The following is a 27,551-nucleotide window of genomic DNA, read 5'->3' as shown; positions in this document are numbered from 1 at the left end:
TTACATCGCAGAACGATGGACAATATCCAGAAAAATCCGGCTTCCTTCACAATTCTTCCATCGTCAAAATGAAACTTCAAACAAAGAAGGGCGATATAGTTGCTATCGCTAACGAGTTATGGGGAGCAAGGTACACACTAATAGGTTCTAAATTATGTGGCTTTAAAAAAAAATTGAACAAAAATAACTTGTAAATTGCTGTTTCTTTCCAAAACGTGTATTTTGTAAATTTTCCACTTGCTATAATGCACTGTTCCTGTCTCTATCGTAATTCTCGACAACATGTGTTGTGTGCCTATTGTGTCATAAAGAAAACAGAATTTTTCCGGGCATTTTCCATCGTTCAGTGATACAAAAAATCAGTAACACTACGTTGAGAGATCTGCAATCTGATTTCTTCTTCAGGTAAATGACCCCTTTAAATTATGCAGGGTGGGTACCCCCTGTTTTTTTAGTGTTCTTGCATCACTGAACGATTGCAAATGTCCAAAACAATCCTGTTTCCTCCACAATCCTTCCAGCGTCAAAAACAAACTTCAAACAAAGTATTGTGTCGTCTGCACATCCACGTTATAGAACCGCACGACAACACCGTATTTGTCGCTCTCCAGATAGTCAGCTACCAGTGTCGTTTGGTGAACTTGACAATGTAGTTTGTATTGGTGTCACGCATGCGCGCGCCCGGCGCATGACAATGTCAGAGCTACGCGCAGACGCCGCCATCTTGGCAGCTCGTGCCGTTCGGTAAGCGTGCGCTGTACAAACTCCCATTACTTTTTTATCGCCCGAAGAACCAACGCTGTACAATTTGACTCACCGATTTCAGACCCACGGGTTCGTCGACTGGCTTCGAAGTTTCCACATTCGATGTAACTTGCTCAAGTTGTGACTGCTGTTAAAAATGTCAAAATATCACCGAGAATGAAATATGATTTTTCGGAACATTTTCCATCATTCAGTGACGTTTCGAGATCTGCAATCTGATCCCTTCTTCAGGTTAATAACTAACCTAACACATAATTATGTTCAGTTATCACCTGAAGAAGAGATCAGATTGCAGTGTTTGAAACGTAGTGTTACTGATTTTTTTTCGTATCACTGAACGATGGCAAATGTCCAGAAAACATCCTGTTTCCTTCACACTCATTCCATTGTCAAAAACAAACTTCAAACAAAGAATGTGACTGAATTTCATAACACAGGGTATTACTAAACAATAATGAATACTATAGAGAGGACTCGAACTGTTCTCCACAAATGGTTGAAAGTGGCTCAAGCCTTCAAATTTGTCTTAGATCTCCAATGTTGTTGTGGTATGATAGATGGATAAGCCATTGAAGTGTTCCAGGAAATCTTGTATAAGCCTAGCGATAAGGAACATATAGACGCAGATGAGGCTCCCATCAGGATTCAGAGGAAGGAAGCAAAACCGCTAGTAATGTATACAATAATGTTGCTCTGATTTATCTCTGAAATACTTCCTTCCTTCTTTTTAAAGCAGCAGCAATTCGTAGTAATCAGATAGCAAGAGATAGTAAATACCCTAATATTTGTTAATCCGGATTATTTCGTTAATCCGTGAACCAGATTATTTTCTGGATTGTAAATTTATGATTGATGCTGTCTACAACGCATAATGGAAACAAACGAGTAGTCCACTTAGAGACGTGGGATTGGTAGACGAATTGCCTGACACCTCTGCAGCACATGCAGCTCTGGTGGTCACATCGTATCAGTAAAAAGTTCGTAACAGCTGTGTCTGTATCGGAGAATTCTTTTGGTGATTTATTTCTCTTAACTGTCAAGACTTCATGCCAAGAACTTCTAAGCGGCTCAGTTTCCTGCCAATTGTCGTAGTCAACAGAATTTAATTGTTATGTAATTCCGTACTTATATAACAGAGACTGACTCTATAATGTTTTCCCAGTTACTTACCCATTTTCGTGTCGCGCAAGACACTATAATTGAATATTTTCTGTTTTGTTTGATATTTGATTTCTAAGTTGTTCTCACGGTCTTTACGGTATTGAATACGACTAGTTCAACGAACTTTGCGAGGAAAAAAATTTGGGGGGACACAGACAACTGATATTTTTCGTAGTGGACAGAGAGTAAGGTTCCATTTTGTTCCTTAAAAAGAAGTAATTGGAAAAATGTTGAAAATTTGGGGGGCCCGGAATTTTGGACTCCCTCACTGGCTTGACTAGTTCTCCCTCTTAGTTTCGTATATATGTTATGACAGCATATTTATTCTGATTGCTATTAACATTTTAGAAACTGTTAATTTAATTTTAAAAAATGGTTCAAAATAGGTTGACTATTTCCATGGTTTATCAATAATATCCCACGCTTTCTTTTTCGGTGTACATAATTTACAATTAATACAACTATGTTGCAATAGTGAGACTAAAACAATTTTAATAAGTATCTCCAAACTAGTATTACCAAAATAGCAACAAATTGTAAAATGAAGTATCGTATTTTGTAATTAATTCAACGCAATGTTAATAGAATATATTCTGTTTGGACAATGACTTAACGTGGGCCTCTGCTCGTAAAAGCACCTCTTAATTATTGTTTCCGTCTGTTTTTACTTTAAGTTGTTTATGAGTATTCAGAAACTGTAATATACGTAAGATGGTAAAAGAAAATGAATTCATAAAGTAGTTTACATTAAATCTATGATATAAACTGAAATTATATCGTAAGGTGTTTATGTAGGTTTGTAATAATTGTGACACTCAATGGATATCAATGACGTCACGGTTTGCGGTGAGATTGGCGGAAGACTGCAGTAAACTCTATACGACCGATCTGGCGATTTCTCGGTGTCTAGGAGAAGAAGGCTATGGCAGGGCGAAGGGCTACGGCCACCCACATGACTCAGATGGGCCCTTTGTTGCCCTCATTGTGACCTAATTGTCCTGATTGAATCTTTGTACGGTGACAGTGACGTCATCGCCTCTGACCCCTGTCCGACCCGACCCCGGGACAACACAGATTTCCCTCCAGTTTTCTCTCTTCTCGTGCAGCACAAGCCGTCCGTGTTCTTCCTGACGCCAGCACCGCCAATCCGTGACCTCTTCGTGGAGTCGATTAGGCGACAAAATAAGTGTAGCGTACCTCTGACAAGTCCTTCGATATTTATATTACAAACAATTTAACTTTCCTTGCGACCGAAACACTTCCGATGGCGATTCTTAGACATTTTTTTCATTTGATACACTTACATCTAGAAGGAACAAATCTGGTCTTACGTTTATTTACAAAATTATTCATGACGCAATAGACAGTTACGTTCTTTTAAATAAGCTCCAGTTGTTTGTTCCTAGGAGCAACTTGCGTCCGTCAATAGTTTTGTTTTTGTCACCAAATGTAACACAGTCCAACACTATGATTTTTAATTTGTTCAAACCTTTGAGACTTTTAAATTTATTCAAGCAGGAGGTAGATGTGTTCAATTACATAGTGTGTGAGTTCAAATCCCAAATTGACAAAGTTTGTTGGGTTATTATAAAACAAACCATTCAATTTTGTATTGTTATAAAAGTTATTCTTTCGTTTAGTTAGGTATACCAAGTGTCTGAACTTGTACAGAGCATTACTTTAATTTATTAATTTTTGCTTAGCCTAATGTTCTTGTCTAAAGTTTTTTTCCTTTGTACTGAAATTTATTGTATTTTGTTTAGTTTTATAAAATGTCAAAATAGCTATAAGGATATTGCATCTGTGGCTATTGTATGTACAGAGTATATTACACCTCAATAAAGGCAAATTAATTGAACTAAAGGCATGTTTAGTGTAATAGTAAAACATCTCACATATATCCAATTTGTTTTGTACTTTTAAACACTTGATTTTTGACCAAACCTGTTACGACAAATTAAGTTAATTGTATTAATTAATTCACAGAACAATTCTAATTGAACGAACGTCCGCCATCTAATTTCATATAAAATCGTACGCTGTTGAAATTTCCAAAATATATCTACAAACATTTATTAACGATTTTGAGCGTTGAAAATCTTTTGCACTATTAATAATCACACAGTTTCATTTGTGAACGACACTTATATAAGAACTCATTGTGTTTGTTTACGCTTGATATTTTTTCTTGGAGTATCTACTACGGTCTGCTATACCCCCAAATGTGCATCTCTTTTAAAGTTCCATCTTTTTTAAAGAATGACAAACACATAGGCTACAGTAAAACGTTGTCATAACAGAGCTTGTCAGTCCAGAATCAAAACATCAATAATTGTAACACCCTTTCCGTCTTAAACTCTTCCAGTATGACTGGGCCAATCAAGTGAGGATCTTGAAGAACATGTTCATAGGATATACATACATTTATTTGAATATACCATTCAGAAACGTTGGGTTTGTAGAGGTATAGAGGGAACTCGATCAAACTGACATATAACATCTGGAACTGCCTAACATATGGATAGTATGGTCACTTAGTTTACAAATTTAATCAAAAACTTGTTGGATTTTTATATAAACAGTTCTTTGACAAGTCTAATTATTATATTAAAAGCCACAATACAATCTTAGACGAAATTCTCTAGGGTAAATAATACCTGGGGTATAGCGAAAAACATGCGAATTGCCGCTTTAATTGTAAACACTTAATTGTTTTACTTGTTGGATCATATGAAGATAGAATTTCATGTACATTGATAGATAGGGTCATAACCTCTTCTAGTTGTGATGTTAGTTGTTCCTTGTTAGTGCAATAGCCTACCTGTGTAGTTGGTTCAGCTTTACCCAAAACTCCCCCTTCCAGATTTTGGGAGTGCCGATGGCCGAGCGGTCTAAGACGTTGGACTTGGAGTCTGAGTTAGAGATAGCCCAGGTTCAAATCCTGTCTGTGACCCTAGCACTTTCTATCAGTACCACCGACCTTGTACTGTATCGATCGACTCTCTCCCTTATTCTGTTTGATAAGATCCTCGCACAGGCCAGTGGCTCATGAGGACGGGCAGAATAAGGCTTAAAAGGGGACCGGCTCCAACTTAAAAAAGAAACAAAAACTCTTATACATGCCCAACAAGGCAGGGATGATTAACACTTCTGCAGGGCCTGCCAATTCTACCAACCTACCTCCTCAAAAATGGAGGCAAGAAATTTCTCCTCCGTATGGAATAATTTTTAATCGATGCTTGCCCTATAAAACAGTATACGACTAACGATATAATGCTTACGAAGCGTGCGACGGATACACTTTCGAGCAGAAACGGCGAAAGTGACAGCTGTTGAGTTGTCAGCCACCGGTGTACAAATATCACTCGTCAGGGTTGTTAATCTCGTTAACACATCCAACAGTAGCGGAGGCTTTCACTCGTAATATCGATATTAGCCGTCACTCGATCTTTGTGTTTATAGACCAATAACGGTTTTGATTGAAAACGCACTCGGTGTAACGTCGTCGATGGTGCACGATTAACGATACAAACAATCGTGACTTGACGAGCAGTTTCCATCTCGATCACTTTCTACACTTGGAGAAAGACAATCTGATATAAAGGTGATTAGGATGTTGTTGAAGTTTATTGTGTCAATTGACATACTATAGCTTAATACAGGTAATGAAACAGTCAATTTTTATTCCTCCACCAAAGTATGTTTTAGATTTCTAACTAGGTTCTTTGTTAATGGGTGTTTGAATCCAAAGGCAATTTAATGTCTTCGTTTTGGTGCTCATAGGATTAGAAACCAATGCTAATTGAGCATATCTAGTATAAGAATAAGAATTTGGCGTTATAATTATTAACTTGAGCACTTGTTTCAGCTCTTAAAGATGCTGATCCAAGAGTTCCATATTGTTGGGAATTGGCTAATAGATTCTTTTTGTGGTGTTCTTACAGTGTCAGACCTATTCAAACATCTCCTGCACTTAAAACAACCCCGTACAATATACAAAACTCGGTGAATTAGTTTTTCTAATTCCTAACTAAGAAATTGATTGTCTCAAACCTTAAGGATTGTGTACTCTTCCATGGTTGAGATTTAGAATGTCTTCTAGATCATCCTTTTTTACAAGATCCGTCTTTTACAGCTAGTCAGTACAAAAGCAGGCCATTTATTGGGTTCTGTTTGGGGACGGTTGGGTTTCTTCCCAAGATTTAAGAGGAAGTGTGTGTGTGTGTGTGTGTGTGTGTGTGTGTGTGTGTGTGTGTGTGTGTGTGTGTGTGTGTGTGTGTGTGTGCGTGCGTGCGTGCGTGCGTGCGTGCGTGCGTGCGTGCGTGCGTGCGTGCGTGCGTGCGCAATATAGATCAATCATTTTTTGCAAGAGAATTGTTTTGAAGGTCAATGACTTCTTATGGTGTATGATCACTCAGGTTACACATCTCGGGACTGCAGGTTTTGTGGAGGCTCTTCGGTGTATTTACTCGAAGATCAAAACTCATGAGCATTGATCAGGATCAAAGTCGATAAAAGCGGTGGTGTCTTTTGAAAAGACATTTTCTTCAGGTGAACTTCTGTAGGTTTGCTCGCGTACAAGATTGACACCGAGACAGAACCCACTCCACACCAACACACGACACTGCAGCTCGGCGGAAGTAACCAATCAGAGTGGAGGCCCCCTCCCGGCCGTCCCTTCATTGGATAATGTGGTAGCCGGGCCGAGCGGTGGCCTGATAACCGCTGGAACAAAGGGCAAAGGCCAGCGCTACTGTCCTCCTTGATAGTCGTACCTTCCAGGTGGCACACACTGATGGAGATCTCGGAATTACCTAGCTCTCAGGCAAGATCCTTATCTTGAAGTGGAGCGAGAGTCATAAGGAACGATAGTGGACTACCATCGGGTTATCAAGGATTCTTGTTCTTCGTCTTAATTTTGATTTGCACTGAAGAACGATAGTGGACTACCATCGGGTTATCAAGGATTATTGTTCTTCGTCTTAATTTTGATTTGCACTGAAGAACGATAGTGGACTACCATCGGGTTATCGAGGATTCTTGTTTTGTTCTTCGTCTTAATTTTGATTTGTACTGAAGAACGATCGATAGTGGACTACCATCGGGTTATCAAGGATTATTGTTCTTCGTCTTAATTTTGATTTGCACTGAAGAACGATAGTGGACTACCATCGGGTTATCAAGGATTATTGTTCTTCGTCTTAATTTTGATTTGCACTGAAGAACGATAGTGGACTACCATCGGGTTTTCAAGGTTTATTGTTCTTAACTTAATTTTGATTTTTACTGAAGAACGATAGTGAACTACCATCGGGTTATCAAGGATTATTGTTCTTCGTCTTAATTTTGATTTGCACTGAAGAACGATAGTGGACTACCATCGGGTTATCAAGGATTATTGTTCTTCGTCTTAATTTTGATTTGTACTGAAGAACGATAGTGAACTACCATCGGGTTATCAAGGATTATTGTTCACAACTGAAAGTTACCAATGAGTTCTTCGTCTTAATTTTGATTTGTACTGAAGAACGATAGTTGAAGTACCGTCGGGCTATCAAGGATTATTGTTCACAACTGAAAGTTACCATCAGTTCTTCGTCTTAATTTTGGTCTGTACTGAAGAACATTTTGAGTTCGCTCAGATAACATCAGTACCGATTCAGTCGAAAGGGTTCCTTAGAATGTAACCAGTGTTCCACGGTCTGGTAGCCCCATTACAATACAATCGATGTGACCCGATGCGTGACCCTAGGCTCTCCTTAGGCGAGCGTAACGGTATGTACGCACGCGGTCCTCCGCGTACCCCCGTGTTCTGGTTTAGTTAATTTCTACGCTGGTTGTGATCCCCCTCCCCCCACCCCCTTGAAATGGTCTGAGGGTTCGGTTTGTCTGCCTTGATTGCGTTAAGACCCTAAATTTAGAATTGAAACTATATGTCAGATGCCAACGTTGCTTAGCTTAGTCTATTTCTTAAAACCTGGAAATATGAATTCTGCAGTCTTCGTACCAGCATTAAATTGAACATTATAAACAGTTCTTAAATTATAGTTTACTTGTCCATAAGTAAATTGAGCTTTTATACCATTTGCTCTTAGATCACTCACTACTAGTTGGGTGTAAGATCACGTAAGTGATATAACTATATCAGGACTTTTCAGTGAGATTATTTGAGATTGTATATGATTGTACACTTCTCTCCACGTTGTTGGTTTCTTTAAAAATGAATAGGTTTAATTGGACTTAGACCTCAATTTTGCCTTTTTAAATACTTGGTTTTTGCTATAGGTATGATAGACTAGTCGTGCTACAAAATAGGTTTTTTGTAACAATTTTACGGAGTTTATGTAGACGTCTGGGATCCTCTGTATCATGGTTGTATTCTCTACACTCCTTTCAAAACTACTCACGCATCTCATTTATTTATTCATTTCAATTATAGCCACATATGCAATATCCTTATAGCTATTTTGAAATTTTATAAAACTAAACAAAATACAATAAATTTAAGTACAAAGTTAAAAAGCTTTAAACAAGAATATTAGGCTAAACAAAAATTAATAAATATACAAAATGCTCTGTACAAGTATCAGACACTTGGTATACCTAACTAAACAAAAGAATAATTTTTATAACAATACAAAATTGAATGGTTTGCTTTATAATAACTCAACAAACTTTGTCAATTTGGGGATTTGAACTCACCAACTATGTTATTGAACACATCTACCTCCTGCTTAAATAAATTAAAAAGTTTTAAGGCTTGAAAACATTAAAAATTATAGTGTTGGACTGTGTTAAATCTGGGGACAAAAAAAACTATTGATGGACGCAAGTTGCTTCTAGGAACAAACAACTGGATCTTATTGAAAACAACGTAACTGTCTATTGCGTCATGAATAATTTTGTAAATAAACGTAGTACCGGAGTTGTTCCTTCTGGATGTAAGTGTATCAAATGAAAAATTCTTCTAAGACTCATGGTGTAATACCAACCTCCGAAGCTGTGTCCGTACCCTTCTCGGGATTTTAATCATGTAACAAAAATTCTGGAACTATTTCGGCATCCATACCTTAGTGTATACCATAACTTTACTGTACACCTTCCCCCGGAACCTATATCTTATTATATTCCTGTATTGATCATCTGAAACCCTGGATACTCTCTGTCTGCCCTGAGTCAGTCGCTACAACTGTGTTTCTGTTGCAGATATCCCGACCCAGGTGCCGCCACTCACCCCCGGCACCAACAAGAAGATGACCGAGGCCCTGAAGGCCTCCTTCGCCTCTTGGGAGAAAGAACAGATCAAACTCAACATCGTCAAAGGTGAGTAGGTCACCGACTTTCCTGACTAGTATTAGTGGGTTAGTGTTGATTGTTGGACACAAGATAATCCCCCATGATTCTGTTAAACTCCAGAAACTCATCATCTTGAGAACTGTGGTCACGTGGAGTAAACACAAACTAAATCAGAATAACAACTCCACACACGTACAGGATTAAAATTTGTATCATGCTATTGCTTCGAACTTGTATGTTAAATTATTTTTCATTTGAAAATAGTAGATAACCTTTCGTCCTAATTGTAGGTGATGTCTAACATCTTCCACCATTATCCTTGCAATTAATTGGTGAATTGTTTGGACCTTGGCGCCTAAACATAGTGGAAGTGGTACTGAAGTAGGCTAGCAACTATATAGTGGAAGTGGTACTGAAGTAGGCTAGCAACTATATAGTGGAAGTGGTACTGAAGTAGGCTATGAAGTAACTTATATAGTGGAAGTGGTACTCATATAGGCTAGGAAGTATATAATGCAAGTGGTACTGAAGTAGGCTATGAAGTAACTTATATAGTGGAAGTGGTTCTGCAGTAGGCTAGGAAGTATATAGTGGAAGTGGTACTAAAGTATGTTTCAAGTACATAATGGAAGTGGTACTGCGGTACGCTTGGAAGTATATAGTGGAAGTGGTACTAAAGTATGTTGGCAAGTACATAATGGAAGTGGTACTGCGGTACGCTTGGAAGTATATAGTGGAAGTGGTACTAAAGTATGTTGGCAAATATATAATGGAAGTGGTACTGCGGTACGCTTGGAAGTATATAATGGAAGTGGTACTGAAGTATGTTGGCAAGTAACTTATATAGTGGAAGTGGTCCTGCAGTAGGCTAGCAAGTATATAGTGGAAGTGGTACTAAAGTATGTTGGCAAGTACATAATGGAAGTGGTACTGCGGTACGCTTGGAAGTATATAGTGGAAGTGATTTCTTCATGCCAACAGGATTCTAGAGTGTTTTCATCATTAAAGACCGATTTACCAAAGTTGGTTCACAAGAACTGACTTAAGGGAAAACATAACAGCAATTCATCTCTTCTTGTGTTGTCTAGTTAACAGGGTGTATCTTTCCCTGGACGATTTAAAATAATTTTTGGCCTAAATGTCACTTTGATGGTAGAGTTGACGCCTCCTGGAGACCAGTACACGGTGCTCGGAGCCGGTCGTCGCTCACACTGACCGGACCGAAGCGCTTGCGCAGATGTAAATGGCGCGATGGCACAACAATACGAGCTGTGACGTAACCGTACATTAATTAGGTGTTCGCTCGCTTCGGTGGCCGCGGATCTGGGATACGCCCGAGACAGCTAGCGCCTCCCCCGCGTCACTCACAGACTCGCACACGAGCGTTTTGGTCTTCGGCTTCGATCTGGTTCGCCGACCCATATTGTCACTCTAAGGTCAATCTGAGAGAAGGTGATGCGCCAATGTGCACAGGCATCTGAAGTGTATAGATTACAACTGTTGAGTTCTCCTTGTCCAGCGATTTATATCGTTCCAGATCGTCAAGGCCAGTCATCCGCCAACAGAACTGTCACAGATACTCTGTGGCTGGTAATAAACGATCAGATCTATGTCTTATTCACGTACATACTGATGTTTTGCAAGTGAGAAACAAAATTGTTTATATGAAAGAAGCGGTGACCGCACGTCTAAGGCGTCGGACTTTCAATATGTGTAAATGTGATGTTAGTTCAATTCCTTTCCGTGAACGCATCTTTTAGCAGTACTGTTGATACTGTACTGTGTCCCCTCCTCCTCCCCATTATACTGTTTGATTAGAACCTCGCACAATCCGTGAAGCACAGGACTACAGTAGAAAAAAAAACGGCACGTTCTTAAAATTGTTTTTTTTTTCGGACGCTGTTATTCGTTTTATACACACAGGAAGGTATACAGTACTGTATAGCCGCAAGGGTACGCAATACACCACCGATTACCGCTGTGTCATTGTGGACAATACAAAGCCATCGGTGGGCACTGTTATTCGTGTTTATACACACAGTATTGTATAGCCACAAGGTTACACAATACACAGCCATCGGTGGGCACTGTCATTCGTGTTATACACACAGTATTGTATAGCCACAAGGTTACACAATACACAGCCATCGGTGGGCACTGTCATTCGTGTTATACACACAGTATTGTATAGCCACAAGGTTACACAATAAACAGCCATCGTGGGCACTGTCATTTGTGTTATACACACAGTATTGTATAGCCACAAGGCTACGCAATGCACAGCCATCGTTGGGCACTGTTATTGGTGTTAAACCCACAGTAATTGTATAGCCACAAGGTTACGCAATACACAGCCATCGGTGGGCACTGTCATTCGTGTTATACACACAATATTGTATAGCCGCAAGAGTACGCAATACACCACCGAGTCCAGCTGTGTCAGTGTGGACAATACACAGCCATCGGTGGGCACTGTTATTGTTGTTAAACACACAGTATTGTATAGCCACAAGGTTACGCAATACACAGCCATCGGTGGCACTGTCATTCGTGTTATACACACAGTATTGTATAGCCGCAAGGTTACACAATACACAGCCATCGGTGGGCACTGTCATTCGTGTTATACACACAGTATTGTATAGCCGCAAGAGTACGCAATACACCACCGAGTCCAGCTAGTCAGTGTGGACAGTACACAGCCATCGGTGGGCACTGTTATTCGTGTTATACACACAGTATTGTATAGCCGCAAGAGTACGCAATACATCACCGAGTCCAGCTGTGTCAGTGTGGACAATACACAGCCATCGGTGGGCACTGTTATTCGTGTTATACACACATTACTGTATAGCCGCAAGAGTACGCAATACACCACCGCGTCCAGCTGTGTCAGTGTGGACAATACACAGCCATCGGTGGGCACTGTTATTCGTGTTATACACACATTACTGTATAGCCGCAAGAGTACGCAATACACCACCGCGTCCAGCTGTGTCAGTGTGGACAATACACAGCCATCGGTGGGCACTGTTTATTCGTGTTATACACACATTACTGTATAGCCCGCAAGAGTACGCCAATACACCACCGCGTCCCAGCTGTGTCAGTGTGGACAATACACAGACCATCGGTGGGCACTGTTATTCGTGTTATACACACATTACTGTATAGCCGCAAGAGTACGCAATACATCACCGAGTCCAGCTGTGTCCGTGTGGACAATACACAGCCATCGTGGGCACTGTTATTCGTGTTATACACACATTACTGTATAGCCGCAAGAGTACGCAATACACCCACCGAGTCCAGCTGTGTCAGTGTGGACAATACCCAGCCATCGGTGGGCACTGTTATTCGTGTTATACACACATTACTGTATAGCCGCAAGAGTACGCAATACATCACCGAGTCCAGCTGTGTCAGTGTGGTTAAATACACAGCCATCGGTGGGGCACTGTTATTCGTGTTATACACACATTACTGTATAGCCGCAAGAGTACGCAATACACCACCGAGTCCAACTGTGTCAGTGTGGACAATACACAGCCCATCGGTGGGCACTGTTATTCGTGTTATACACACATTACTGTATAGCCGCAAGAGTACGCAATACATCACCGAGTCCAGCTGTGTCAGTGTGGACAATACACAGCCATCGGTGGGCACTGTTATTCGTGTTATACACACATTACTGTATAGCCGCAAGAGTACGCAATACACCACCGAGTCCAGCTGTGTCCGTGTGGACAATACACAGCCATCGGTGGGCACTGTTATTCGTGTTTATACACACATTACTGTATAGCCGCAAGAGTTACGCAATACATCACCGAGTCCAGCTGTGTCCAGTGTGGACAATACACAGCCATCGGTGGGCACTGTTATTCGTGTTATACACACATTACTGTATAGCCGCAAGAGTACGCAATACATCACCGAGTCCAGCTGTGTCAGTGTGGACAATACACAGCCATCGGTGGGCACTGGTCATTCGTGTTATACACACATTACTGTATAGCCGCAAGAGTACGCAATACACCACCGAGTCCAGCTGTGTCAGTGTGGACAATACACAGCCATCGGTGTGCACTGTTATTCGTGTTATACACACAGTATTGTATAGCCGCAAGAGTACGCAATACATCACCGAGTCCAGCTGTGTCAGTCAGTGTGGACAATACACAGCCATCGGTGGGCACTGTTATTCGTGTTATACACACAGTATTGTATAGCCGCAAGAGTACGCAATACATCACCGAGTCCAGCTGTGTCAGTCAGTGTGGACAATACACAGCCATCGGTGGGCACTGTTATTCGTGTTATACACACAGTATTGTATAGCCGCAAGAGTACGCAATACATCACCGAGTCCAGCTGTGTCAGTCAGTGTGGACAATACACAGCCATCGGTGGGCACTGTTATTCGTGTTATACACACAGTATTGTATAGCCGCAAGAGTACGCAATACATCACCGAGTCCAGCTGTGTCAGTCAGTGTGGACAATACACAGCCATCGGTGGGCACTGTTATTCGTGTTATACACACAGTATTGTATAGCCGCAAGAGTACGCAATACATCACCGAGTCCAGCTGTGTCAGTCAGTGTGGACAATACACAGCCATCGGTGGGCACTGTTATTCGGACCTGGTATTTGATTGTTTATCGCGATCGCCCGGGGAGTGAAAAGTAGCCTCGTCACGGGTGCTAATGAGTGAGACCTCTGACTTGACTTCTCATTTGCGAGGCTAATGTGTGAATGTGTCCCTTCCCTCCGTCCACCGCCCACCGGCCAGCTGCCTTCCCCGAAGTTCTCGTGTTTTCGAGTGACGCAAAACAATCTAATATGTGAAGATGCCCTTTACTGTAGTCAAATACCAGATGGGATCCATTCTAGTAATTGTATTCGTCTTTTTGTACTACAAATTACGGGTTGCCCTAAAGCAGAGGCATCAGGATGTCCGCGGCGTATTTAAAAACCATATCGAATGGGTCGAGTTTGAAGATTTAACATGGTGTGATGTATTCACTGTATGTTATATATTGTTGTCAGTATCAGTTCTGCAAGTTACCGATGTGTTAGTACTAGCTATAGTTATACTTTTGTGTATTTACCGGCTAAAGTACCGTGTTTACAGTGTTAGGGATACGTAATAAGTGGAGTAGGAAATAATCGATTATCGAGTTCAAAACATGTTTACTTTCGAAAGGTAAATAACTTACGAAACAGTAACAAATTGAAGTGTCTCAATGGAATCAGTTTTATATAAAATCGTTCCCTCTCTGCAACAATTTGACACGGTATAAAATCGAATCGTTTTCCTGCGTGAGACAATTTCACAATATAAAATGGAATCGATTTCCTGTGTGATACAATTTGGCACAATATAAAATTGATTCCATGTTTGTAACAATTTGACACAATATACAATCGATTTCCTGCGTGTAACAATATGACAAAACATAAAAGCGATTCCCTGTTTGTAACAATTTGACACAATATACAATCGATTTCCTGCGTGTAACAATATGACAAAACATAAAAGCGATTCCCTGTTTGTAACAATTTGACACAATATACAATCGATTTCCTGCGTGTAACAATATGACAAAATATAAAAGCGATTCCCTGTTTGTAACAATTTGACACAATATACAATCGATTTCCTGCGTGTATCAATATGACAAAATATAAAAGCGATTCCCTGTTTGTAACAATTTGACGCAATATACAATCGATTTCCTGCGTGTATCAATATGACAAAATATAAAAGCGATTCCCTGTTTGTAACAATTTGACAGAATATACAATCGATTTCCTGCGTGTAACAATATGACAAAACATAAAAGCGATTCCCTGTTTGTAACAATTTGACACAATATACAATCGATTTCCTGCGTGTATCAATATGACAAAATATAAAAGCGATTCCCTGTTTGTAACAATTTGACACAATATACAATCGATTTCCTGCGTGTATCAATATGACAAAATATAAAAGCGATTCCCTGTTTGTAACAATTTGACAGAATATACAATCGATTTCCTGCGTGTAACAATATGACAAAACATAAAAGCGATTCCATGTTTGTCACAATTTGACACAATGTAAAAGCGATTTACTGTCTGTATCAATTTGACACGATATAAAATCGATTCCCTGTCTGTAACAATTTGACACGATATAACATCTATTTCCTGTCTGTAACAATTTGACACGATATACAATCGTTTTTCCTGTTTGTAACAATTTTTACATAATATAAAATCTACTCCCTGTCTGTAACAATTTGACACGTAAATGTCAGTTTTGGGAGTGACGCCTGGCCGGGGTGACGTCAGAATGAATGAATGAACGATCAGAGCGATGCCGATGGCAGGGTATTGCCAATGCCAGGTATAGGATCGGCCTCTTTGTGCCTTGTTTGTTTGGTATTTGATGTTTGATTGTTTGCTATTTGTCCCGAGTCAACAGTGTCCACACCTCACCTATGCGGCCGCCGACACCCTCCCCCAGCCCGAGATTGTCGTCACACTCGACGTCTGATTGTGTACAAGCGATATCTCCATTCACACCGATAACCCAACAGTATTGATTGCACTTGTGTCAACTAGACAATCTGGACCAGGTCCATCGTCAGCGAATATATTCACACCGATAACCCAACAGTATTGATTGCACTTGTGTCAACTAGACAATCTGGACCAGGTCCATCGTCAGCGAATATGTTGTTCAAGTACAAAAGTCTTCATTCAATATGTGTATTACATGCATATATACAATTTATGTGCTTCACAAAGCACGTGAAAAATGAGAAAAGCATTTATCTTATTTTATTTTTTTAGTCTATCTTTCTCTCTTTGTCTGAGTGTTGGCTAAGATTTTACATTCCGATTGTCAATGCAGATATAAGTAATATAATAATCATTACTATTATCATTTTATACTTCATGCATAATAAGTATGGACTTCAAGATGCTAAATATTTTCATATAAACTTCAATTTCATTAAGAATAAATTCAACTACATAACATTTAATAGATATTTATATACATAATTTAAGAAACAAGCCAATACTCAACAAATACCAACAGCTAACAAATAAATTAAATATATAACAACAATAAAATTCTACAACATTACATAACAAGCAACAAACAGATTTATTCATAAAATAACAATGCTATAACATCCGTTTGAGGAACCAAAACAAATAAATAACAGCTATACATATGTACACATACACATGCATATGCATATACTCATGTGTATGTAGTTGTGGTGTGTGGAAATCAATTGTCAATTTATATATCTTCTGTTATCAACCAATAAATTAATCTATAACCCTTTGGAATACCCCTTGAATATATTTTCAGTGTGAGTGGATATAATTTATATAACGGTTTTCACTGACAAAAATTTCTGTCTAGTCCTTACTTAGTCCACCCGTTCTTTTGATTTTTTTTAACTGATGGTTATCCACGTGTATGGATGTAAAACGTTTGCGAATTAGTTTCTATTTGTTGGACATCAGTTTTTAGGAATTAATAAAAGGAAGAGTTATTTGTTTTATTTACATTTATGGCGGTTATATTGCAGTAAAATTAAACATATGTTTCAAATCTCAACGTGTCAACATTTTACAAATTGCTCACTGCTATTAGTTTAATGCATTAACCAACAGTATGTTATAAAACACGATTTGATGTTTAGTAAATTCAGCGTTAATGTGGAGTTTACTACATTTCAGCTGATGTAAATTGCGTAAATCATTAATGAATGTTTCCCCAACGCTTATAAAAACGCGTACATGATTCCTGATGATTTATATTGCACTAGATGTTTTAAAACCAATATAAAACCTCTCGGGAATGTATTGTAGGTTTGAAATAATGTTTTTCATCTCCTTAAAATGAGACAAAGAGGCTACAACTAAATATCCTTAAAAAGCAGTATTTGGTTGCGGTATAAAGTAACCGAGTTTGGTACCTGCGGTTTCTCTGTGTTCAAAACCAGAATTTGCTCAAAAACAATGGGTGGATCACCTGTAGAGGGTGGTTTAAGGTTTTCCTGGGGGGAAAAAAAATTAAAAAAACAAAAAACTATTAAAAAAACAAAAAAAAATAAAAAAATAATTAAATTAAATAATAATTAATAAATTTTATTAATTTTATTTTAATTTATTTTACTTTAATTGTTTTTGTTTAATTTTATTATTATTAATTTTATAAATTATTTTGTGATAAAATGTATGCTACAACTGGAAATATGAATGTGTGTTCTAACTTAATTATAAAAATAGTTGAATAAAATAAAACATTTGCTTTCTTGGCGGAATGCTGAGTATGACTAAGTTTGTTTAGTTGTATAATTAATTTAGTAGTAACGGTAAAGTAAATATTTTTGTAGAGTGACTTTGTTCCGTAGATAAGAAACATTTGCTTGCGACCCATTTGGTGTTCATCAAAAGTAAAAGTCAAACCTTGGAATATCCTTCGGAGAGAGACTCTTTATCGGTTTAGAAACTCCCGATATACATACAGGAGATACAAGACATACAGGAAGGCGTGATTACGGTTTAATAAGACATTAATAATCACTTCTACATAATGTATCATTAATATACGGTTGGTCTGCGATGAAATCATTAACATTGTATAAATTAAACGGGGTTCATAATTAATAACGATGCTGTCATTATGTTGAAAGTGTTGGACAAGTAATTGAGATCGGGTGTGAAAAATAGCGAAACCACGGTATCCAGTGCGAGACGGTGTTGTGCGCCTTCAGTTATGACAGGTGACCGGGATGACTGGGTGAACAACGACAATACCGCTGTTATCACGGCTGTCTGTCACTCTTAAGGCTCGGGTGTTCCGAAGAGGAAGCGGTCAATTGGTAGACCGGTGACACCGACACCCTTGGTGGCGTTACAGTTACAGTTATGCTCATTGACTCTTTTGGGAGTTTCTGATGCCGAGTGGTTTACTGTTATTCGTCAGGTTCCAAACGTTGGGCTGAAATTCTTACTTCTTTGATTTATAAATGTATTTCAAAATTAGAAGGAGCTACGGATATTAGAAAGGCGACAGATGTAATAGACTTATATTATTTTCAAGCGAAATTTGATTTTAATTGGTTCAAAGGTGCAATATAAATAGCTTTGAGAAAGGCTGTTAGCTAGGTGGCTAGTTATGCTCGTTGAGTCTTTTGGGAGTTTCTGATGCCGAGTGGTATACAGTTATTTGTTAGTAGGTTCCAAACGTTAGGCCTGAAATTCTTAATTCTGTGATTTATAATTGTATTTCAGAATTAGAAGGAACTACGGTTATTAGAAATACAAAGGATCTAATAGATTTTGATAATTTTCAAGTGGATTTGATTTTAATTGGTTCAAAGGTACAATTAAAGTAGCTTTGAAAGAAGTACCGATGTCCGAGCGGTCTAAGACGTTGGACTTTGGGTCTAAGTTAGAGATAGCGCAGGTTCGAATCCTGTCTGTGACCGTTGCACTTTTTATCAGTACCATCGACCTTGTACTGTATCGACTCTCCCCCTTATTCTGTTTGATAAGATCCTCGCACAGGCCAGTGGCAGAGGACGAGCAGAGTAAGGCTTAAAGGGGGTCCGGCTTCTCCTTAAAAAAAAACAAGAAAAAAACAAAAATAATGTTGAGCGAGATGGCTAGGATGATTGCACATATAACATTGTGTCCTGTATGTTATAATATTAATCATGCGTTAATACTGTACGAGTTGCATCTTTATAGTGGTTGTAAATCGTACATTTCTTTTCTGTTTAAGTGTTCAAGTAGACATCAAATTTTCTTTCTGCTCTAAAAAAAACCTACAAATTATTTTTTTTTGTCGCAATTTCAATAGTTTATTGACCACGGTTTTGGGAACCGTGGTTCCTGAAGGATTATTCACTCTTACCTCAAAAGCACCACCACCATGGTGTTAAAATGATGATTTTATCTATTTTTAGAAATTTAGATGGTATGTAATAAGAAGGTATGAAACCGATAAATACAGTGCAGCCTAACCAACCGTTTGTGCCTTCAAGAGCGTTTGGTCCAGGATGGACTAAGGTATTCACCCATTCTTAGTTATGAGGACGGCATTAGATTCATACAATTGAGTTTAGCATAGTTTTGGAGTTTAGCCGGATGAGAACTACACCAGGATATCCACTCAGTGTGCCGTTAGTGAGTGCAGGAAACAACGTGCCGTGGCACACGACTGGGGCCGCGGCACCCAGTGTACGATGTTCCGGCGGAACCTGCCGTTAATCCAGGAATTCCTGTATGTTGGTGTAAGCACCGGTGGTATATTAGCAGCACATGTGTTCTTCGGCTGATTAGTTTTCAATTACGGCAGGAAGCCATCAACGCTTCCTCCATATACCACTCGCGCACGGAAAATCCGGGCGGTGGTTGTGCCGTTCTGTGCGCGCATTCTCGGAAGACATTACTGAAACTCTTTTACGGCCATCTTAAACGCGTTCAAAGATTTTACATCAAACTTATTGTATAATTAAAATGCACAGATTGGGTTGAGGAAAAGAACACTTAGATTACTTCATAGCCTGAGGTGCTTGTATATTGTTTTGATATTAGTGGATATTATGACACTGTTTTATGGTGGTTTTGTAATTCACAATTTCCATTACTGTAAACTAAATTGTCGCCTTTCTTGATCAACCCCATAACGTAATGGTAATAAGGATTGATCAGTTGGATTGTGAGTTTAGCTCCAATTTACCTGCTTTTTATTGCAGCGTCTGTCACCTGACGATGTCTCAGACTTTGACTCCTGGAATCTGGAGTCATGTTCAGAGACCCAAAGAATGCCGACGACGAAAACGCTCAAAACGGAAGATTTATACACCTAAAATAGGCACATAAAACTCAAAATTCAATTGATAAACCCTTCCTACCGTAGCTACGTTAAGCGTAGAAAACTCTGTTGCTCCAGCGTGCTTAGAGATCGTGTCTATCACATCGTAGTGCACTCAATTGTGTACCTGATGAAGACAATGAGACTACCACTTCACCTATTTATAGGTGACTCTGATATGTCAAAACTATGTAAATGTTTCGTTTTGAGCTTCTTCGTCGTCAAATTTCTTTGGGTCTCTTCAGACCGAACATGATTCCAGATTCCTGGAGTCAAGTCTGAGACAGATGCCAGGCGCTGCAATAAAAGGAAGGTAAACTGGAGCTAAACTCAAAATTCAATGATCAACCAATTACAACGTAGTAATTAAAAACATGTTTGAAGTTAACCTCACGATTGATCAACTGATTGAAACAGCGTCCTGAAGAAGAACAATTCTTCACCAATCAAATTATTGACACGTTTCACTGTAAATTTAGAACCTCAGACAGTTTTCTCTAAAGTAAATAGAACATAGATTGTAAATGCGGGGAAAGTACCCCTGGTGACGTGTCCTCGTTAAGAAAACCAACTGATGCTACCGTCTGTGTTGCAGATCCTAGACAGTGGACGGAGAACCACGTGGCCCATTGGCTCAGCTGGGCCATTAGAGAGTTCTCTCTGGAAGGAGTCCAACTGCACCAGTTTTTCATGCGGGGGAAGGACATCTTGGCAATGGGCAAAGACGTGTTTCTTGCTAAAGCACCCGCCTTCACCGGAGACATTCTGTGGGAACACTTGGAGATGCTGCAAAAAGGTCAGTTTCACTCGATTAATTCTAAATAGTCTAAATATACTTTTAAAGTTTTTTTTTAATATTACACATTGTACTGGTTAAATAGTTGTGTACGTTTTCTTGGGTTTACGTGTCAAAATAGTTAAATCGATGATTGTCAGATGTCCGACGTTGTCTGGATACTGGCAATCTGTCTAGCAATAAACTTGTGTTTATAACCAATCATTAGGTTCAAATCAGTTTTATCGCAGCGACAATTGTACATTGTGTAGCAAACGTAAATGATTTTTATATAAACTTTCTTACTTCATACCACAAAATTCTTAATTAATTCTTCGCCAATGTAACCCACTTTAAACGGCGGAATCAGTCGTCTGATTAGGCGGCCTCCCAGTTAAATGCCAAAACTCGCCTGAATTACAAAATGCTTTGACGTGATAAGTCGATTAAGGCGCGTTTCGAACTCCGTGGGCGTTAGGGATTTTTGTCAGTAATAAATTAATTTTTAGGTAAATTTGTCAGTCTGTCTGTTAATGAATTCAACATGTTGTTACTGTGTCATCCATAATGTATCAGTTATGTAATAGACTATGTAACGTACATATATACAATGCAACCTACTGTAATACACGATATAACCTACTGTAATACACAATGTAACCTACTGTAATACACAATGTAACTTACAAACTTAAACTGCACGGTGAACGATTGGGAAGCTCGATTAAACCATATAATCCTATGTTACGTAAATGCATTATCCAAAACAAACTCGCGGCCGATGTTCGCGCGGTCGCGGGGAAACCATTGAACTCTCTAATGGCCCGCAATGGTTCACTCGTTTCCGTGTTATCGGGGAAGGTTTCACCCGCGTCTCGGCGGCGGTGGACCGGGCAGCAATCGCCCGATTACCGATAATAGTCCGGCGCTGGTTTTGTGGCGGCTTGAACAACGAGGCCCGTCACTCACTTTCTACCGGCAAGAAACACTGTTAACTGAGTTGTCAATAATCTGCCGCCACTTGTCGCATTTGCCTTTTTCTGTCTCAAGTCGATTGTGTTCTCACCTCGCGTCGCGGTCCGTCGGTGCGGGGATAACATTTCGGTAACTGAATGCGGACATGTTTGCTCATGTAAGGTTCTGTGAGGAAATGTGTCATCCGATGGTAAAATCCGTAGACGCTCTGAAAAATTAGCGGCCAACAGCAACTGTTAGTACATTGGACAGTAGCAAAACACAATACTGTGTAATGTTCAAGTTCTTGCAGTGATGAGAAGTAAAATTTCATAATTTTTCAAACAAATTAATATAAATTACAAAATCTTTGGAAATTAAAACAGGATTTAAAATCCTAAGAAAAACTATTCTTGGTAGCGCTGTCTTTATCTGTAAAGGTAATATCAAAAATAGACTTATATTCAGCTATATAACCATGGTTTGACATGGCTTTTTACATGGTTGAAGCGATGGGAGAGAGGCAAAATTGTTGAACAAATGAATTTAATTTTCTACAAAAATAATGTAGGTGCCGTACTAATAATCTACTCAAGTAAATCTCTAAATTGTTATTTGTCTCCAAAAAGACCCGTTTGTGATAATTTGGGAATTATCAAAACATTAAAGTGCTGATAAACGACCTGTAATACATAATTCACAACAAAAGAATGACCGTGACAATTTCTTACATTTAAGTTGTTAGTTTGCGATAAAGTACATGTTAAAAAGCGATGTTTTATCGTTTATCTTAGAAATCTATCAATATCACTTTGTCCTTAATGTTTTCATGAACGTTAAAGGATCATTTAATTGATTGATAATTGTAAGGACTGAACGTTAACAGAGTTTGTACAATACATTGTATATTAATATAAGTTATGTATCATAATTAACGGGGCTTCTTTGTGTACGACAAAGCGCACATTTTCACATAACTATATTCTACGAGTATACTATTGGTAATATACAATTTCCGTAATATATAAGACTTTTTTCGGTAAAATTGATGTTTTTGGTTTTAGAGAGTATTTTGTAATTTTAGATGGGCTGTTAATGTTTTCGTATATCTTATCAATGAAACGACTTAATTTGTTCACCAATAATGCGATACAAATATGGAAATTTTATATCATTTCTAAAATAGACCGTGATTCTAAATATATAAAAATAGCAATAAAGGTATACCAATTAGAATCACATATTAATTCAACTTCGCCCCTTTACTAAAGTTTTAGTAAATTTGACTTTGGTATTCAACAGTTCATTGTGTAAACGTTTCAATGAGAGAATTAAAAGCACTAAACTAATTGTTTTACAAATTTAAACATGTACTTAAAATGTTAAAGATACTAAATCAATAATGCAGTATTTTTATTAAATAATTCCCGTATTCAGGGGAAGTTGTTCAGGCGCAAACCGCAATACAGCTACATAGGTGTACTGCGTGTATTGCGTTCAGCGCCTGCCGACTGATTCTGCCATAGTTGCTCGGTCTGTGGCTAGGAAATTTGGTAAACGTAGTGCTTTACCGTAAAAGTCAATTTACTAATGGGATAATTTCATTTTTAATATTTTTCATCCATCTAAACACTTTATTTGCTTAATAAACTCATGTTGTATATTGCGTGTGTTATCTCTGTACTTTTTTATTCATAATTATATATTTTTTGACTTGTAGTAGTTATTTTTGAATACATTTATTTACATTACTTACGCATTTTACCGTTTAGCAGGTCAGCGTTTGTATTAAAAAATTTCTCATGGCTCAAAACTTAATAATTCAGCTGATTATTTAATTAGAGTCTTTTTTAATGTAATCTATTAAAACGACGGTATACGATTTCCTATCAGTCACAATGTTGTGTTAAAATCAGATATTTAAAAAAATGTACCTACAGAATTTTAGGTTTAATATTATTTAGTAGTTGGTGGGCGTTTATATATTTAATATACTATAAAAAGTTAATATTCTTTGAATAGTTTTAATTCAATTCAATTTCATTTTGTGTAATTAATTAATACTCGCGTTTGAGTAGCAAATTTTGTTATTAATGATCTTAGAGATACCTAATTAGGTAAATTGAAACTAGCTATAGCTTCACCCAGTCCTTAAATACGCTATTTTCAAGTCAATACCCACCGACTGTAAATTTTAACATATACAGTGGAAAAACACCTGGCTGAGCGGCGTCACCTACATGGGTGCCAATCCTGTAGTTTCCGGTGCTCTGTGCCCATATCCGGTCAGACCGGAAGTGCTATTGTTGCCATTGATTTGATCTGCTGATGCTGCGCCGCTCTCCATTGTCGAAGGCTATTTACATTGGTAATGACGTACATAGCGTGAGGACCCGGTCACGGCCTAAATCATTCACTCCGGTACTGTAATGATGCGGCGGCTAGATAACCTGGAGTCTGTATTAGCGTCCGAGTTAAATAATTAGTAACGCCTAATGTACAATTATAGACCAATAGGAGTCGAATTTTAATTTGTCTCAACCACAAGGCTACATAACTTAAGAGCCAATATTAGTGTCCGAGTTAAATAATTAGCAACGCCTAATGTCCAATTATAGACCAATAGGATTCGAATTTTAATTTCTTTTTTCAAAATGTTTCTAAATTTCGTAAAAAGCAAAAGAAATGAAAAAATAAAAAGCTCACGCTTGTGAAGTATACACTCAGTATCCTCTAGGTTCGATTCGTACATTGTTGAAAATACCCCGTGTCATCTAAATTCTCATCACCTTTGTGATATGGTTGGAAAATTTCGATATTAAAAATGCAACGCACTGCGGTAATATTTTCCATAGTATTAATTTTTAGTCAATTTAGAAAACACTTAACAATAGTTCTAAATGTGGGGGATGAATAAATATTGGCTGATCTCTATCTGTGATTGTTTTTGTAATTGTTTGAGCTTTTGAAATTTATTTTGGAATTTGCGGTTGAAATTGCCGTATTTTTCTTTCGCATGTATGACGATTTTGTCACTATTCCTTCACACTACAGTAATAAAATTGTAATTTTTGGGTGACTATGGCTCTATTTTGATTCAAGTAACTGACTTAAACAACATTTTGAATAATTTGTAATGTAACAATTTCAAAATTATAAATGTTTGGCCAGTACCGGGATATAATACGAGTGCTGACAGAGCGGTATGGACACTGGTGAGGCTCCAACACTACGACAAGCTTTTGTCTACGTCGCCGAGGCCTGTACAAGCCATTGTTCCCCGGCTCGACATAATCGTACATGTATTGTGTGGACTTAATTGGTGCGCTCGCGGTTTTACACTGCTAGCTCTTACGTCACGACCTGCCACAGGTGCTCTTATAAACGTTCCCTCAGCACAAATAATGTTGCTGTAATAATACCTTTAATAGAACGGAGATCAATTTTCACACGTGTTTTACTCGATATGTAGCAATGGTACGAGTGCGAGTCGCAATGTTACATAACTCCGGGGGTTGGGAGAGTCGATGGCCGAGCGGTTTAATAACCTGAGCTATGTGTATCACTGAGGGAAGCGTTTACTTTTTTCATGTGTATTAAAGTGCAAACTTGTCAAAGGGAAATAACAGTGAAATTAAGGAACGATTCTAATTAATTAGTTATTTGTGTACTTGTTTTATTCCACTTGTACGATCGTTCCATACTGCAAAGATTGCAGTTGCTTTATATATTAAAGAAATACGAAAGTATGGGCACGGTCTCTTCACGTGTTGTTTGAATGTAGTTGAGTTTGACGGTGACAGTTTAACAGATGGTGTGATTGTTTTGCACGTTTGCCATCGTTAATAGTTTCTCACAAATGAAACGTACATCTGTTTATTCACTAATAAGGCTACAAGTAGCAACGAAAGGTTCATTGTATCGACTGCAGAAATAAAAAAGTAAGATAAATACTCACAGTAATACATAATAAAAATTAATTAAAAAATTAAAATTAGAAACTTTGATACATGCATAGACAATTGCACTTATGTGTACATATTGCATTTGACGACTTTATCATAAATATGAGTTTTACCGTTGATAAAAACAACTATGAATGAATTTTATTACACCCAAAATTAGGTACATATGTGTACATATTGCATTTGACGACTTTATCATAAAGATGAGTTTTACCGTTGATAAAAACAACTATGAATGAATTTTATTACACCCAAAATTAGGTACATATGTGTCCATATTGCATAAGAAGACTTTATCATAAATATGAGTTTTACCGTTGATAAAAACAACTATGAATGAATTTTATTACACCCAAAATTAGGTACATATGTGTACATATTGCATTTGACGACTTTATCATAAATATGAGTTTTACCGTTGATAAAAACAACTATGAATGAATTTTATTACACCCAAAATTAGGTACATATGTGTCCATATTGCATTTGACGACTTTATCATAAATATGAGTTTTACCGTTGATAAAAACAACTATGAATGAATTTTATTACACCCAAAATTAGGTACATATGTGTACATATTGCATTTGACGACTTTATCATAAGTACGAGTTTTTCCGTTGATAAAAACAACTATGAATGAATTTTATTACACCCAAAATTAGGTACATATGTGTCCATATTGCATTAGAAGACTTTATCATAAAGATGAGTTTTGCCGTTGATAAAAACAACTATGAATGAATTCTATTACACCCAAAATTAGGTACATATGTGTCCATATTGCATTAGAAGACTTTATCATAAAGATGGGTTTTGCCGTTGATAAAAACAACTATGAATGAATTCTATTACGCCCAAAATAACACTAACACTTGTACTTACTGCGTGGTTGGGAAAGGCGCCGGTGCGTAGGTCCGTAAGGGGCGCGCGCTGGAGACGAGGGTTCCAGTGATCCTGGAGGCTGTAGGGTGCTGGAGTCCGCACCCCTGGACACCGGCTACTGCCACAGCCAGACTGTGAGTACCGCTGGACGTCCGCTTCACCAGGATATCCTCCCTTTACAACAACACCACAATACACCGTTGTGTCGCCTTTCTGTTTACATGCAACAGCGTACCGCACAATGGCAGGGTTTCTGCGCAAAATGTGGAAACTGTGATTTGCTGTATTTGTCAACCTGTAGTACTCGATACTTTAATTATGCTCTACTTAGATTTTCTCAATAGCGATCCTAATACCTAAGCCATACTTAAGCGTCGTTTCTTGTTACTGAGGTGCGAAAATACTAATTCACAATGAAAAGTTAAGTGTGCGGTTCTCCAATGATCAAATAATCTAGTCACCCAACCCTTGACTAACAGAATGGAAATGTGGTTAGGTTTTACTCCTAACGGTAAAAACAACTAACAGTACAAGTTACAATTTATCTTACTTCACACCTGTACTAACAAGTCCACAAGGAGCTGCAGAGGATCTACACTGTATTTTCCTCAGCTAAGAACAACACTGGCAATTCTTTGTTAACAGTTTGTTGTAAACGATGGAAGGTTTGAAAGGTTGACAGGATTTCGGACATTTGCCATCGTTAAAGGTTATAAAATAAGGAATTAAAGAAGGACTTAATATACCACTGTAGCCTGTGCTAGTGTGATGTGTAGTTTTTATCCTTGTACTTGTGATTTGTGTTCGGGACTTGCATCCTGTGCAGTGACAACGCCTGGACTGGAC

The 27,551-nt window shown here is 38.3% G+C and overlaps 1 protein-coding gene across 8 annotated transcripts in view; it reads left to right on the top strand.

The window, feature by feature from the left end:
- The window catches only part of LOC124353198 (ETS-like protein pointed), a 357,362-nt gene that overhangs the window by 275,226 nt on the left and 54,585 nt on the right, over positions 1 to 27,551 (top strand). For all 8 annotated transcript variants that reach the window (XM_046803086.1, XM_046803084.1, XM_046803083.1 and 5 more), the window contains 2 exons: positions 9,133 to 9,249; positions 20,722 to 20,922. In XM_046803086.1, coding sequence (XP_046659042.1) covers positions 9,133 to 9,249; positions 20,722 to 20,922 — 318 coding nt within the window. The remainder of the gene's footprint in view (positions 1 to 9,132; positions 9,250 to 20,721; positions 20,923 to 27,551) is intronic.

This window comes from Homalodisca vitripennis, chromosome 1 (genome assembly GCF_021130785.1).
Source record: "Homalodisca vitripennis isolate AUS2020 chromosome 1, UT_GWSS_2.1, whole genome shotgun sequence".
In the NCBI taxonomy this organism is placed as follows: Eukaryota; Metazoa; Arthropoda; class Insecta; order Hemiptera; family Cicadellidae; genus Homalodisca; species Homalodisca vitripennis.
The sequence above is the reverse complement of the archived record's forward strand: the minus strand, read 5'-3'. Positions and strand labels throughout refer to the sequence as shown.